Below are 17,081 nucleotides of genomic sequence, written 5' to 3'. Positions count from 1 at the left end.
CTCTCTCTTTAAAAACAAGGGCTTTCTAAAGCTCGTCGCTCTGGCCCTCGCCCTCCTCGCCGCCCCCCCCCCCCCCCAGGCCCCCAAGCCTCCCCCGAGTTCGCCGCCGCGGCCTCCCCTCCTCTCCTCCGCCCGACCTCGTCGCGGTAGCTCGCCGTCGCTCCCCGTCTCGCCCTTTACTACGCCGGCAAAATAATTTGGATTTCTTATAGATGCAGACCTGCAAAAAGTTTCGTGTATCAAAATTTGACTTAATGCCGCTTGATGTCATGTGTTCTATGATAAATTGAGAAATTTTGATTGGTCCTTGAAATGTTACAAAAACTCCCTTCAGTCTTTTCATTATATACCTACAAAAGTATCAGGCAGTCTAAATTGGTTTGTACACATAAGACTAAGTATCAGGCAGTCTAAATTGGTTTGTACAAAAGTATCAGGCAGTCTAAGTTTAATGTTGGTATTCTTATCTTTGCTTGGATTTTGTCATGGAGTATAAAATAGAACTAACTTGGTATAAAATAGAACTAACATTGTATAAATTAGAACTAACTTGGTATAAATTAAAACTAACGTGGTATAAATTAGAACTAATTTGTTATAAATTAGAACTAACTTGTTATAAATTAGAACTAATATGGTTAAAATTAGAACTAACGTGGTATAAAATAGAACTAACTTGTTATTAATTAGAACTAACATGGTATAAAATAGAACTAACGTGGTATAAATTAGAACTAACATGGTATAAATTAGAACTAACATGGTATAGAATAGAACTAACACTGTGCAGATTAGAACTAACACGCTACAGAATAGAACTAACACTGTGCAGATTAGAACTAACACTCTACAGAATAGAACTAACACTGTGCAGATTAGAACTAACACTCTACAGAACAGAACTAACACTGTGCAGATTAGAACTAACACTCTACGGAATAGAACCAACACTGTGCAGATTAGAACTAACACGCACTAATTTGATTTTTTACAGAAAAAAATAATTGATCTGGGGTTTTGGGGGGAAATAATTGATGGTAATTGACCTAATGGAATTTTCGGGCATACAAACCTAATTACAAGTTTAACCCCATAAATTTATTAAAGAATGAAGTAAGTCTACTTGGTGCACTAACGATCTTACCAAAAATCCTGTATTGGGAGCACCATGTTCTGCATTTGGGCACAAGAAGGTATATGATCCGATCTTTCCACAAAAAACTTGGCCTCATATGCAGAATAAGCAGGAAAGAGTCGTGCATGGAGTAAAGTAATATGACTAATTCCACATTTGAAACTAAAACTTCAAGGAAAATAACATAAATGATGTTTATTACATAAACGTTAGAGAACTTCATAAGCATGACACTTTTTATACCTTGGACATAAAGTTTGATGGATGTCTAACAGAAGAAGCTCGGGATACTTTCGAATAACACGAGGAAGTTGACCTCTCAAGATGCCAAAATCTGTGAGGAATTGTACTTTCCTCCTGAGAGTATTGTCGACATTAGCAAAAAATATCTCTGGGCAGCGACATAATATTCTCCCTATGGTTCTGCCATCAAAACCAATTTCTTTCATAAATGAAACCACCTACAAAGGAATGGGAGAAGTATCAGGAGACTTAAACGCTACAGTGTTAGTTCTAACACGCGGCTACAGTGTTAGTTCTAACAAGTTAGTTCTAACACGCGGCTACAGTGTTAGTTCTAACACGCTACAATGTTAGTTCTAACAAGCTACAGTGTTAGTTCTAACACGCGGCTACAGTGTTAGTTCTAACAAGTTAGTTCTAACACGCGGCTACAGTGTTAGTTCTAACACACTACAGTGTTAGTTCTAACACTGTAGCGTGTTAGTTCTAACACTGTAGCGTGTTAGAACTAACACTGTAGCGTGTTAGAACTAACATTGTACCCGCGTAGAACTAACACTGTAGCCGCGTGTTAGAACTAACACTGTAGCCGCGTGTTAGAACTAACACTGTAGCCGCGTGTTAGAACTAACTTGTTAGAACTAACACTGTAGCCGCGTGTTAGAACTAACACCGTTCTCATCCAATAGGGCCTTATTCTTAACTGCTGGCCTAAAAAGGATCTATGATCATGGGGAAAAGAGGGGGGGGGTATGATTGGAAGAGATTCTTTTTCGAATAACTTAACCCCCTTTGGATAGAGAGAGAACTGGGTTTGAAGGATTGAGAAGAAGGGATAAGGTTATTTTGGGGATTTTAGCTTAGTTGACATGTAATTATTGTTAAAAAGGGGCTGCAGCACAAAATGTCACACTTCAAGGGGCTGAACCACATGGGGGAAACTAGGAGGGGCTGCAGCACATGAAGTTATTGTTTTTGGGGTCTGGACACATTTTTCCCTTCTAACTTATAGAATGTGGCTTTTTTCCTTTTTTTTTTCGGACCCATTAAGTTTGAATGGAGTACCCTTTTGCGATTTAACGAAGGCAAAGATCACCGACGCGTAAAACATTCAGGCAAGAGATTGAACATCGATCGGACGGCTGGCAATCATTCGAAGGGATCTAATAAAACCAAAGAGGGAGACTCTTTCTTCATCATCTCCACCCAAAAAAAAAAAACCCCACCCAAAACCCTAACCCTAAAATCGCTCCCATGGGCAGAAGGAGAAAGCTCCCCTCCTCCGCAAAACACCCCGAACCCGAACCCGAACCCGAACCCATCAAAGAAGAAGAAGAAGAAGAAGCAATTTGAAGACGAATCCGAAGAGAAGATGAAGAGAGTTTTTTGGTCGCGAAGAAAGAAGAAGAAGGATCGGAAGAATGACATCGGGAGGAGGAAGGGAAGAAGATCTCACGAGACCGTGAAACCCTAACCAAGCTCGAACCCTTGTCCAAAGACCAGCTATCGGACTCCTCAAATCCGCCGCGGCCGAAAGCCTCCTCTGCCCGCATCTGCCGCCTCCGCCGACTCCGCCGCCCTGCCCACGCGTAGATCTTCGTCCAGGCGTCTCCTGGGACTGCTACCAGCAGAAACCCTAGCGCCGCCTTCAGGACCTTCGGGATCCTCGAGGAATGCATAGCCGTCGTCCGACACGTCACCGGGACGATGCAAGGCTACGGCTTGTCACTGCTTCAAGGTTCGGCAGGCTGCGAGAAAGGATTGAAAGAGCCCAACAAGATATGTGGCCGCCACGTCCTGCCAGTTGGCTTCCTTGGGTCACAATGCTGATTCGAGAAAGGTTTTTGTGGGGAATGTCGGGCCTGATGTGAACCCGGAGAGGTTGAAGGGGTTTTTCGCCAAGTTTGGGGAGATTGAAGAGGGGCCTTTCGGGCTTCTGGCTAACGGAAAGTTTAATGGGTATGCTATTTTTGTGTATAAGACGGCAGAGGGATGCAAGAAGGCCTTGGAGGAGCCGATGAAGGCTTTCGAAGGGATTGTTTTGAAGTGCAAGCCGGCGGCGAATGAAGGGGTGAAGCTGAAGGTGCAGGGCCTGACACCTTCAATACCAGCAGCGAGCCCATTGGCAGCAGCGAGTCCATTGCCAGCAGTGAGCCCATTGCCACCAACTGATCTTGCATTGAACTATGCATCGGGTCTGGTTTGACTAATCCGGTACGGGGTTTGTTGAATCCGGCAGTGGGGATTTCGTCGCCGATGAATAGGAGTTTGATGCCGAGTTCATATGGAGTTGGAGGAGGGGGGACTAATGCTATGAGCTTGAGTTCATATGGAGTTGGGGGAGGAGGGGTTAATACTGTAAGCCCCAGTGTGATTGGGGCTTATCAGTCTCAAGTAGCATTGCCAGGGTTAGGGGGTTATCAGTCTCAGACGGCATTGCAAGGATTAGCAGGTTACCAGTCGCAATCGACGAGTCCTGCGCTGAAGAACCAATCGAGTCTAGGGACTTCTGGGTCTGGATTGCCATCTTTCCTTGGCCGCTAGGTAAATTTGATTTTTGTATTAAGTTCTTATTTGCAACTACGCAAGTGTTGTGTTTATTGTTAGCACTATCTGTCCCAAGCCTGGATAAAGGAGGAGGGTTGTGTTAGGTAGCTGATAGCCGGCGTGAAACATAGTCGGATCTATATGAAAAATAAATTCTATTATATACTCATTGGGGCGTCCCTATCGCGACGCGTTGCATCAATGTCATCCCGATGCAATGATAAGTAAGCAATGTAGGTTTGCTAGGGCGTCCCCTGGAAGTGACACATTACATCGATGTCACCTTTGTGTAATGACAAGTAAGAATGAGTGTTCTAAGAATCTACAATCCTCTAATAGGTTACCTAATAATATTAAGCATAGACTGGAACGGTTTAAGAGGGAAAATGATAGGAGATTTGTACAAGAAAATAGAATTAGATTAGCTACTTGGAATATAGGTACACTTACCGGAAAGATAATGGAATTAGTGGATGTCATGCGTAGAAGAAAGATAAATATAATTTATTTACGAGAAACTAAATGGATAGGTGAAAAATCTAGAGAAATTGAAAAGATCGGATATAAATTTGGTACACGAAAAAAGAGAAGAATTGAGATGGAGTGGGAGTTCTTGTAGATAATATAATAAAGAAAGTATTGTAGAGGTAAGTAGGGGTGGTAAACGATCGAATCTATTCCTTTATACAAATAGAAGGATCAGAGATTCACTGTTCATGCTACAGTAAATGCTACAGTAGCATTTACTGTAGCATTATTACTGCAGCTAATAATTAATTAAAAACGTTACTGTAGCACATGGTATACTGTAGCATTTAAAGGTACTGTATCAGAGCGGGATACTGTAGCACTTTTAAAAATTCAAATCAAGCCATATTAAAAAATGGGATTACTGTAGCAAAAAAATACCGTGCTTTGCACGGACCGCAAACTAGTCGAATTGAATACTAAGGTGTTCGTATTCGTCTTTGTTTAAAATTATCGAATTCGGATGCGGACTCTAATATCCATATATGGAGTTTTTCGAACTCGAACTCAAATATTTGGTATTTGATAAATATTCATGAATATTCACGAATACTTATCGAATATCAAATTATATTTATTTCGCTGAAGAATGTGATTTTTAAATAGTATTTAAATTTATAAATAAAAATATTGCTTTATGATATATGATGTATATATATTTAAATCAAAAATTTTATAAGAAAACAGATTTAAGATTATTTAAGTCTTAAAATTAGTACATAAAACTTAAGTAGAAATTGTAAATGAGTTAAAAATATGACATCATACGTGCAATAATACAAATAATAAGTGATCAAATTTTAAATGAATATTTGATAGACAAACGAATCGAATATATCATCTGGTTAAATTCTATTCATTAGTAAACTTGAATACTAAAAAATATTTGTTTAGTGGTAAATAAACTATTGAATATGGTCGAATAGTTACTCGAATATTTATCAAACTATTTGTTAGTTATTTGGTTCATTTTCAACCTTGAGGTAAGAAGAGTTGGAAATAGAATAATATTAATAAAAGCTGTCTTAGGTGTAGATATTATTAATATTATTAGTACTTAGGCACCACAAATAGACTTGCCCGAGAGTACTAAAAGGGAATTTTAGGATAAATTAGATGAATTAGTACAAGGAATTCTATTTAGAGAAAAATTATTTATAGGATAATAACGGGATCTTAATGGGTATGTTCGTAAGGATAATAACGGATATGAGAGGATACATGGAGGTTTCGGGTATGAAAATAAGAACGATATGGGTAAATCAATTTTAGATTTTGCAATATCTGATTTGATAATAGCAAATACACTTTTTTAGAAAAAGGGATGAACACTTAATTACCTTTAAAAGTGATTAATAATAGTCAAATAAACTTTTTTCTAACTAGAATGACGGATAGGTTAATATGCAAAGATTGTAAAGTTATACTAGGAGAGAGTTTAAGTACACAACATAGATTGATGATCTTAAACATATCTATTAAAAAGGAGAGTGGAAAAATTAACGTGAACAAGAGACTAAGAACTACATGGTGGAATTTAAAAGGAGAGAATTTAATACATTTTAAAGATAAGATAATGAAGAAGATTATGAAACATAGATAATGAGACTAATAATATGTGGAATAACATGTCTATTTATATTAGGAAAGTGGCTAAAAATATACTAGGAGAATTTAAATGTTGTAGATTAGATGGTAATGAGAGTTGATGATAGAATGAGAGTGTGCAAAATGTTATTAGAGAGAAGAAAACTTTATAAAAAGAGTGGCAAAAGTGTAGGAGTAGGAAACACTTAGAAAAATATAAACTAGTAATGAAGGAAGGAAAAAAGTGGTTAGTGAGAATAAATACAAGGCTTATGAAATTTTTTATAATAAGTTTTAATATAAAGAGGGAGAGAAAGATATACAAGCTTGCTAAGATTAGAGAAAAGAAGAGTAGAGATTTGGGTAATGTTAGATGTATTAAAGTGAGGATCAAAGAGTTCTAGTGACCTATGGGAAAATAAAAGAGAGGTGGATGAGTTACTTTTATCAATTGTTTAATGATAACTAAATAAGTGAGCAAAATAAAGATTTTGACCACATAGTGAATGATAGGAACTATAGATATTGTTAAAAAATTAGGATTAGTGAGGTTAAAATGCTTTAAACAAAATAAAAAATGGAAGAGCTGTAGGACCGGATGATATTCCTATTGAAGTTTGAAAATGTCTTGAAGATATAGGCTTAGGATGGTTAACTGAAATATTTAATAAGATTATCGAGATGAAAAGAATGTCGGATGAGTAGAGCTATGTAGCACGGACACGGATCCGACACGGCCATCCGACACGCCGACACGAGGCAAATCCTACAAAATACATAGGATACGTGTGTTCGACATGTGTGTCCGACACGGACACGAATCGGTTTCATGTTATGCGTGTCAGTGCTTCATAGGAGTAGAGGATTGGTACTTTGATACTGATATATAAGAATAAAGGGGATATACAAAGTTTAAATTATCGAGGTATAAAACTTTCGAGTCATACTATGAAACTTTGGGATGAGCAAAGACTAAAAAAAGAGACAAGTATATCTAAAAATCAATTTGGTTTTATGCCTGACAGGTCAACTGTGGAACCTATATATATTTTGAGATGGTTGATGGAGAGATATAGAGAAGAGAAAGGATCTAATGATCTACATATGGTTTTTATCGATCTAGAAAAAGCTTATGATAGAGTGCGTGGAGAGGTAATGTGGTAGATGTTAAAAAGAAACATGAATTTAGTATATATATTGATGTGATTAAAGATATGTATGATAGAGTAACAACTAGAGTAAGAACTAATAAATAAGAAACTAAACTATTTTCTATTACCATAGATTTACACCAAGGGTTAGCTTTAAGTCCTTATCTTTTTGTATTAGTTATGGACCAACTTACTAAGTACATTCAAGATGAAATCCTATGATATATGTTATTTGCCGATGATATAGTATTAGTTGGTGAAACTATAAGAGACATTTTTAAAGTAGAAAGATGGAGACAAACTCTTGAATCTAAAGGTTTCAGAGTTAGTAGGACAAAAACAGAATATATGGAGTGCATTTTTAGTAAAGTTAGGAAAGGAAGAGAGCATATGGTACATATTGATGGTCAAAAAATACCTAAAACTAATCATTTTCGCTATTTAGGATCAATAGTTAGGCATGATGGTGAGATAGAAACATGTATTTAGTATATATATTAATGTGATTAAAGATATGTATGATAGAGTAAAAATTAATAAAGGAGAAACTAAACAAATCTCTATTTCCATAGGTTTACACCAATGGTTAGCTTTAAGTTCTTATCTTTTTGTATTAGTTATGGACCAACTTACTAAGTATATTCAGGATAAAATCTCATGGTATATGTTATTTACCAATGATATAGTATTAGTTGATGAAACTAGAAAAGACATTATTTTTAAAGTAGAAAGATGAAGACAAGCTCCTGAATCTAAAGGTTTCAGAGTTAGTAGAACAAAAACAGAATATATTGAGTGCATTTTTAGTAAAATTAGGAAAGGAAGAAAGCCTATGATGCATAATTGATGACCAAGAAATACCTAAAACTAATCATTTTCGCTATTTAGGATTAATAATTAGGCATGATAGTGAGATAGAGGATGATGTTGTGCATCAAATTGGTTAAAATGGAAGAGTGTTTTGGGAGTCTCATGTGATCATAGAATACCAATGAAACTAAAGGAAAAATTTTATAGGACGGTTGACTAACTATGATTTATGGGTCAGAGTGTTGGGCAATTAAAAAATATGTTCAAAAAATGAGTGTAGCAGAAATGAGAATGTTGCAATGGTCATGTGAGTATACATTAAAAGATAGGATAATAAATAAGTGCATCTGTAGTAAATTAGACGTTGCGCCTATTGAGGATAAAATGAGAGAAAATAGATTAAGATGGTTTAGTCATGTACAACGAAGACCCCTTAGTACACCGATTAGGAAAAGCGATAATATTAGAGTTAATGCGGCTAGGAGATCTAGAGGTAGATCTAGAATGACTTGGTTATGAGCAATTAAGAATGATATGATTAAGACTAAATTAACAGAGGAGATGACCCCTAACAGAATGGAATGGAAAAATAGGATTCATGTAGCCAACCCCAAACATTTGGGCTTGGTGGTTGTGGTGGTGGTGGTTGTGTTGTGTAATTTCTTATTTGCACTTTAGTTAAATGGTCTAGATTGTGTTATACGTTATGGTGCTTAGTCATGCTCAAAACTTTAGTAAAGAAAGAGAAGGATGTGAGTTATAAGGCATGATATTTGCATATACTTCATATTTGTGAAGAAAGCTATGTCTGTCATTGTAATTGTATAAACTTATTGCATTTGCTCTCGACATTCTGATTTACATTCATTTATGTAAACTCTACAAGGACAATGCCCCCTATCATCTTTAAAGGCAGCCATGAATTGAATTACTCCGCTTGTTCTGTTTGCTTTCGATAGCAGAGTGCTATTGCTGAATTGAGTACCATATGTATAACAGTATCATGATCTTCCCTTCCTAATGCACACTATCTCATCAGTTATGTCGTGCATGTAGTGAATTCTCTCTTATACGAATACACCAAGTTTTTTTAGCTTTATGGTTTCTAAATTGTAAAAAGGCTAACATCTAGTGGAAGAACTTTGGTTTGATTATTTTCCCTAATATTTTTCCAATTGAGAAGGATATGATAATGCATTTCTTATGGGAGTTACATACATGAATTTCGCTTGTCAATCATACGAAATCATCATATGGAAGAGACGAAAGAGTGAGGGAATTGATCTCTGGTATGTTTGAAACCTCAAATTTCTACATGTACTGTGCACAAAGAAAGGAGTGTTGGTTGTGCGAGGAACAAATATTGCATGGAATGACCAAACTTTTGGACGAGCATGGAACTGGAAGTTACAGTCAAATAGTTAGTAGATTAACAAAAAAATTTATTTTTATCATGTTTAGCCTCTCACCTGGCTTGGGACAGCTAATGGAATAATTATGTTCACAATCATTTCTGTCATCTAATCGTATCGTGTTAGAGATGTGTTTGACAAGCATGTCAAATAAAGCACCGAGTGTAGATTTTAGTGTTGAGCATAGGTTTTAGTATCAAAGACCTACATCATCCAACATAGGCCTAAGGAAACTTTTTTTTTTTAATCCATGTAAGTTTCATGTAGCTGGTGAAGTAGGCCTTTGGTGATTATAGGGGAATGTAGAAGAATGTGTGGTTCACTATCGCTTATAACTTAAACGGAGAAGATATTGCCAGATGCAAAGATCGGTTGTGCAACAATCTCCCAAAAGAAGATATGAAAACGTGAGCTTGATTTTCTTTGCCAAGTGACATATTTTCATTGGATAAATTTTAGTATTTGTGAAATTGAGTACTGATGAAGTGGTTGGTAGTTCTGCTGGCCTTTAAGAAATGCCGAAAAAGCTTCGTCATGGTAACAAATTCGATTCAAATTACAAGTAGAATTGTGTTTCTAGTGTCTGGAACTCTATCTAGATAACTTACATAGCTTTACAATTTTAATGGAATATTTGTAGGTCTATAGGGATTTTATGTATAAGCAATTGTAGTGATAGTTTTCTTTAATCGTTAAATACTGTTGACTATATTTAAATCCTGCCAATATTTTTATTTATTTTGTTTGTTTGTTAAATCATGTATTTTGTTGCAGAGATTTCATGTATTTCTAGTCAAATTATTAATTTTCTTATGTTTGTAATAGAAGTCGGGCAATATTGCATTTTTTTATCGTGCTTGCTTGCGATGCCATGTATAATTGTGCAGATTTATGATTTGACATAGCCATCCGTATCTTTGTTTTATGTGCTTGCTATGTCCATCAAGCCTAAGTTGAAATTTTGTTTTTATAGCTTGCCGGTGTATATCCTTGTCATGTGTGATTGCCTGAGCTCTGTTCATGTTACAGCCTGTGTTTGTGATACATAGAGTTTCCCACTTTCTCTTTAAGAATGTTAATTTTTGAATGACCTTGCATATTAGGTCCCCCATGTGGATTCTGCAGCTTCCACTAGTTTGTAGTTAACAACCTATGATCTAGAAAGTCATCTAATCACATTTCAAGCACTGATATTGATCTTCAAGCTCAAGTCGAGATTATCCAAATATTAGATCTTCAGGCATGTGGTTTGACTTGTGGTTATAAGCTTCATTGAATTATCTTTTGTTCTTCCAAGAACATCACCTAATTAACAATGTAAGAGTCTGTAACTTACCAAGGCTTGATGGATCTTAGGCTCATAGCCTCATACCAAATAAACATAAAACAAGACAAAATTTTAAGCGACTATTTTTGGGCGTTCTTTCCATGGAAATTATTCAAACAAAGGCAGGGCAAAAGGAATAAATGCTGAGCTCCTAAAGACTCGTTTTTCTCTGCACTTATCTACCATGGTTTGGATGATGAAAGCTTGTTAGTGTCCTTCATACCCGAAATTCTGTTACAAGCAGTTTCGATTTGGCATTGAATATCATTTGAACGGTGGTCTTGATCCTTTAGAATCAGAAATATTTGTCATGCAGCTCTGTGATCCTTGCACCCTTCTTTTAAACTTGAGAAAATGTATAAGTAGTTCCCGTAACTGTTAGGTTGATACTCAAGATTCTAGAAGCCACAATGTGTATCCTCAAATTTCTTTCTCCTTTCCCTTTGGTATCCAACAGATCGATTGATTGGAATTATTAAGTGCAGTGGAATAAATACTCTTGAATTGGAAATCATTCTGATAGCTTGCAAAGGGGAGGTTTCCCTTCTGACGATGAAATGTTGATAAAGCTTTCTTTTGTCCCTGCAGGTAGAAAGTTCGAAGAACTGCAGGCTGTTCATAATTGTGCGCTTGTTTTCTCTCTCTACTGGTGCTAAAAATGGCAACATGGGTTATCGGCAACACATTTGTAGAGTTGTAAGGGACTTTTGTAGGTCTTTATTAACTCGGGGTTCATAAGTTTGTTAATTTTATTGCTGCAGCGGTAGTTTTTCTTGTAATGAGAATGTGACTATATTAGACCGCTGATTCTGCTAAGCTACAGCTTTATGTGCAGCCACTCTTTGGTTTTTGCTTATTTGATTTCTGTTAACCTAAGTTTTTTTTATATATCTTTGAATAACAAATATCGTAACGCCCTCGATTATGCTATAGCTCTCACTTAACCAAGTTGATCTATTTCAAGATCTTATACTGGCGTTTCTTTCTTATTTCATATCGAGGCTGGAGGTTGATGACATTTTTTGATACAATTCCTTTATTCTTTCTTTTGATTATCATTTATTTACATTTCAATAACAATGATGCCTAGCAAAAGAGTTGATAGTTTATAGGTTAAGCAAAAATAACCCTGAAGGAGACGCTTGAGCAGAATGAGTCTCTCGTTAGCAAAGGCTTGTTGAGTTTAAAATAAAAAACGTTGAATCAAAAAGTAGTTCATAGGCTGCAGCTTGGTAAAGTTGTAAATCGTAAGAGGTAATTTTGTAAGAAAGACAATAAAATTAAGATTTAAAGACTATCTTACTGTTACTATAGCTTTCTTCTAACTTTTTCCCCCACTGATCTTCGTGTATTATAATTCTCAAATAACAGTATTTCATCCTCTTCTTTTTCATGCACATTCACTTGCGCCTCGTCGGTTTGCGGGAATGAATTAGAATGGAATGCAATTCCAAGTTCTCATTCATGCTTACCAAACAAGATGCGTTTTTAGATGTTAGAAATGACATTCTCATTTTTCATTAATTCCCACTTGATGTGGGAATTGCTATTCCCAATAAGTTATCAATAAATTGATATTCCCATTTAAATGAGAAGAAAATAATAAATTAAAATTTGAATATACCCTTCTTAAACATATTCCTACTTAGTTCTCTAATCGTACCCAAGCATGAGAATGTGAATGAGCATTCCATTCCTATATCAATTCCATTATGCTCATATCCTCATTTCATTGTCGCTTACTTTATTCTCACGTAACAATGAGGCCATTCCTATATCAATTCCATTATGCTCATATCCTTATTTCATTGTCGCTTACTTTATTCTCACGTAACAATGAGGCGTTGTAGAAATATGATTAGGGGTGCTAAACCGTATTCCGTATCCGAGGAAATATCCATAACCGTCTCTGTTAAGATACGTATATGGTTACTCAAATCTAAAACTGATAGGATTTTGTTACGGATATGATTCTGTAGTGAAATATCTGTATTTATATCCGAAATATCAGAATACATATTAATCATACTTTTACGATAGTTTCGATTCGTAGATTATGGTTGTGGTTAATTTTGATAATCAAGATATCTAATCTTAACTTTTTAGTTATAATGAACATATTAACGAACTCTTTTGTATCACATGAACTATGTTTTTTCTAATCTTAACTTTTTAGTTATAATGAACATATTAACGAACTCTTTTGTATCACATGAACTATGTTTTTCTCAATACTATCTAGTTTGAACATATTAACGAACTCTTTTGTATCACATGAACTATGTTTTTCTCAATACTATCTAGTTTTCTCATGTCTGTTTTGTATCCGCATGCATATCCGTTTATATATCCACATGTATATCCGTAACCGTATCCGATTTTATCTTATATGGTTATAAATTTCTTACCAAAGTATATCGGAAAATCGGATACGGTTGTAAATTTTTCTTACCGAGGTATATCGGTATCAGCACCCGTATCCAAGATGGGTAAGCGGATATGGATATGATAAGTATCATATCCGAGCTTTATCGAGACCGAATGCACCCCTAAATATGATGGTCTTCTTTGGTTTGTTTATTATTTGAGGTGCATCTGGAACTTGACAAAAGTTTTCCATAGATATAAATATAATTGAAGATGACCTCATTAGAGGCCTCACTTTTGCATCATTGGTTACCTGAAGAATCAATGGTTTATCAAGTATCATGTTGATCTTTGGCATGTGGAATTATAGATGTATAAGATTCATGTTGCTAAAAAAAATCCATGTTCCATATTCTATACATCTCCTTTTTGAATGTAGAGAAATACAGGGGAGATGCAGTCTCATTTGTAGAGTAGTAGAAAAGTCAAGTCTTAAAGCTTCTTTTCTTTCCTATTGCATGTGATGTTTCCTCCCACTCTTTGTCACCAGTCTCATGCAGTCTTTAAATTTAGAATCTACAAGTTAAAATAAGGCTTATTTTCGCTTTGGTACCCCAAAGGTTACCCATCTTTTCATTTTGATACCTCAAACGTATTTCTTTACGGTTTGACACTCCCGTTTAGATTTCATTCGATTTTCAGTTAAGTTCATATGCGGTTCTCAACACATCCTACACCCTCCACTACTACTACTAAAGTATCAAAGTATTAAAAAAAATACTTTGAGGTGTCAAAGTGAAAATGTGTAAAGTTTGGGTACCAAAGTGAAAATAAGCCCCAAAAGGGTGCGCCGCAGGCTACTTTTATGCCTACCCTGGTAGTTTTGTCTTATATGCAAAATCTGGAAAGCTATTTGCTCACCCAGCTAAGAGGGTCAGAGTTTTAACCTAAACCCACTTTGTGATTAAGTTATTAAAATATATTCATTGATTAGAGATATGATCCTGAGATTATCACATGATTCTTATAAACTAAAACCAAAGAGATTGTGATTTCTGAGGGAGCGTCAGGAAATTAGAATACTCAACTGAGCATCACATGATGAGGCCACCTCACCGCACCTTAGTAAGATTTTTCCAGAGTAAAACTGGTCTTTTAACAATTTACACCACATCAAAATCACAATATTACACATTTCTAATGAATTTTCTGTATTTCCCATAAAAAAAACCAGTGTCAGCGAGAAGGTACACAGCACAGTTCTTATTTCCGATGAGGCAACATGAAATTTTGTTTTCAGTTGCTCAATCTTAAATTTAATTTCTCTAACCATTACATCAAAACTCCGAAGTTATGGTCCGGTGGGATTTGAACCTTGGGTTGCTCTGATATCATCTTAAATTTAATTCCTCTAACCATTACACCAAAACTCTAAAGTTACGGTGATGATCAATGATTATAGTTTTATATTAATTCTAACACTCAACAAAAGCTTATCAAGTTCTTTTCTTCAATAAAGGCTTCTTATATTCTTACATATTTTTAATAGAATCCCTCATAATGCAGATTATGATGTGCAATTTTATTTTTAATTTCCTCTTCATGAAAGTTGATCCTATAGCTACTAGTTTATAGTTTATACAATTAATATATGCATATTATACAAAGTATTGAGTGATCCAATGCAAGACATATTAATGTAATTCTCATGTCACATGCACTCACTTGCCTCCTCATTTCTATCATTGTTCCTACACGTCCCTTATATATACGTGCACTGCTCGCTCCTTTGACGATCCAACACGTTATTTCCTCTTGAACCAAATGACCATGAAAGCAATTTCGAAAGCTTTTTGTGTCCTTTTAGCTCTTTTTCTCCTTTTTTCCGCGGTAGCGACTGACGCAAAGTCCTCAGTATCAGTTGAGAGGAAGTTTGTGCCGAGAAAACTGATGAAGTCTTCGGATTCAAGTTCTGTTGGTGTGGAGGGTCTGCATTCACAAGCTATGGAGACCGATGAAGAAATCGGTGCAAGCCTGAGGAAAATGCCACCAAGCAGATCAAACCCAACGCAGAACTAGATGAGGAGGTCTTCAACGGAGGAGGAGAAATGTTCTCTCTGGATAATTTTGTAGATAGTTATTTCATTTTTTGTGTTTTTTTTTATTTACCTATGTAGGAACATATAGGAGATGCCTCTAGACTTTTGAAAGTTGGATTCTTAGAGTTTTCACTTGTAGAATGGATCGATGTCTGTAATGAAGCTGTGAATATGAAATTTAAGTTCAGTTTCCAGTACTTGCACGCGAGATTTTGATAAGGATTCTACTTTTTTTTTGCAGATTAATAAAATGTCGAGGGGAAATTTTTGGTTTTTCAGTTATAATCTATAGACTGAATTATGGCGATGCATTAAACTACTGATATTGAGATGAAAAAATTTTCATTATCGAGGCTGACTGCAATTTGTATATATCAAGCTCGTCGAAGACATTCTGAATTTTTCAGACGAAGAAGAGAGTATTTCATCGAGGATTTCTTGACAATGGAGAGTTTCAGTACTTTGGATTACCGCCATGAATCAAATATTGTAGCCAATGATTTGCAAATAAATGCAGTAATTGGTAACTGGCATAGAGAAATATGAACACATTAGGTAACTATATTGGAAGTGAAGACCTATCTCAACTAATATGCGCTGTCGCAAGGTACAAATGCAGCTCTGCATGAGCTCAAAAAGTTATAGAGAACGTGCTGTTTGTCTTCAGAAAAGTTCAACACAAACCTGAAAATGGGTAATCAGAGATCTGATCTCTGATTACTTCAGACTTGATAACTAGTCCTCAAACTTGATAACTTGCCCTCCCTCACATCTTAACATCTTTATATTTTTACTTCAAATCATTTAAGTTGCACCAAATTGGTCACTATAATTGGATTAAAGCAATAAAAGAATAATTCTAATTAACCATGATTTATTGGATATTTCTCTTTCCATCCATGACTCACACTTTATCCTGAGTGCTGACAATAGTCCATCAAACATTTTTCTTTGAAATTACTTGAGCTCAAATTACTTGCTAGGATGACTTGGGAAAGATACAAAATCTAGCATAAAATCAAGCTAGCATCATTTTCATCGAAACCAGATACAAATGCTCATGCTACTGCACCTTGGAAAAAAAAAGATATCTCCTTTTCAGAGACAAGGTAAGACAAGAAAAAAGAAAAGAAAAGAAAAGAAACGGAACAAAGATTCTCTAATGTTCAAGTTTTAACTTGCTCTATATTCCATCAAAAAAAAAATGGTTGAAATGTACTTTCCAGTGATAAAGTGCTTTTTACTCTACAGTACTAGATCATACGTATAGCATTTCAAATTGTACATAGAACCCAAGTCACTCTACCCACCAAGTCCACTTGAACTGGGTGCTTTCTGATTTGGGCTTTTTTACCTGCACTCTATCTACCCTATCAGAAGTAAGGCTATAAACATAGACATTAATCTTCGGCCACCCTAAAGCTCATTGCCGCGGGCCTAACGAACCTGACTGTAGCTACCATAGAATCCATTTCCTGGAGCCTGATAAAACCCTGATGCCGGAGACTGCTGCTGCTGAGGATGAGGTAGAGGTGGCGGTGGCGGTGGTGGAGGTGGTGGTAAAGCACCGGGTCCTGCCAATTCCATTGAAGAAGGCAAATGAGGAGGTGGTGGAAGCGGAGGACTACCATTAAATCCATAAGGCAAGATTCCCATCATACCCCCACTAGTCTGTACGAATTGCTGAGGCAGCGAAAATGGTGGTGGAGCGAAGTAAGCATTCCCTTGGTCAGAAACGGGCATTGGTTTCTCGAGTTTGGGCCTTTTGTCCACATGAAACACGGGTGGGCTACTGGTGATGTTTCCTGAGCTCAGGTTGCCATTTTTTGTTGCGGCAGCTTCTTCTGCTACCAAAGAGGACAGCAGCGAGGTCAG

The 17,081-nt window shown here is 36.2% G+C and overlaps 2 protein-coding genes and 1 long non-coding RNA gene across 3 annotated transcripts in view; 2 read left to right on the top strand and 1 right to left on the bottom strand.

Annotated features, from left to right (window-relative positions):
- On the top strand, nt 3,052-3,584 carry LOC109821844 (UBP1-associated protein 2A-like). The gene is made up of 2 exons (XM_020387998.1): nt 3,052-3,116; nt 3,215-3,584. The coding sequence occupies exons 1-2, from the start codon at nt 3,052-3,054 to the stop codon at nt 3,582-3,584; spliced, it is 435 nt and encodes a 144-aa protein (XP_020243587.1).
- On the top strand, nt 3,617-11,630 carry LOC109820069. The gene is made up of 2 exons (XR_002241718.1): nt 3,617-3,922; nt 11,329-11,630. It is a non-coding gene; the product is annotated as an uncharacterized LOC109820069 (long non-coding RNA).
- LOC109851468 (formin-like protein 5) overlaps nt 16,367-17,081 on the bottom strand; it is a 17,504-nt gene continuing 16,789 nt past the window's right edge. Inside the window, exon 8 of the mRNA XM_020421603.1 lies at nt 16,367-17,081. This exon is cut by the window's right edge and continues 240 nt beyond it. Coding sequence (XP_020277192.1) covers nt 16,644-17,081 — 438 coding nt within the window. The 3' untranslated portion in view covers nt 16,367-16,643.

Source organism: Asparagus officinalis, chromosome 8 (genome assembly GCF_001876935.1).
Source record: "Asparagus officinalis chromosome 8, Aspof.V1, whole genome shotgun sequence".
Lineage (NCBI taxonomy): Eukaryota > Viridiplantae > Streptophyta > Magnoliopsida > Asparagales > Asparagaceae > Asparagus > Asparagus officinalis.
The sequence above is the reverse complement of the archived record's forward strand: the minus strand, read 5'-3'. Positions and strand labels throughout refer to the sequence as shown.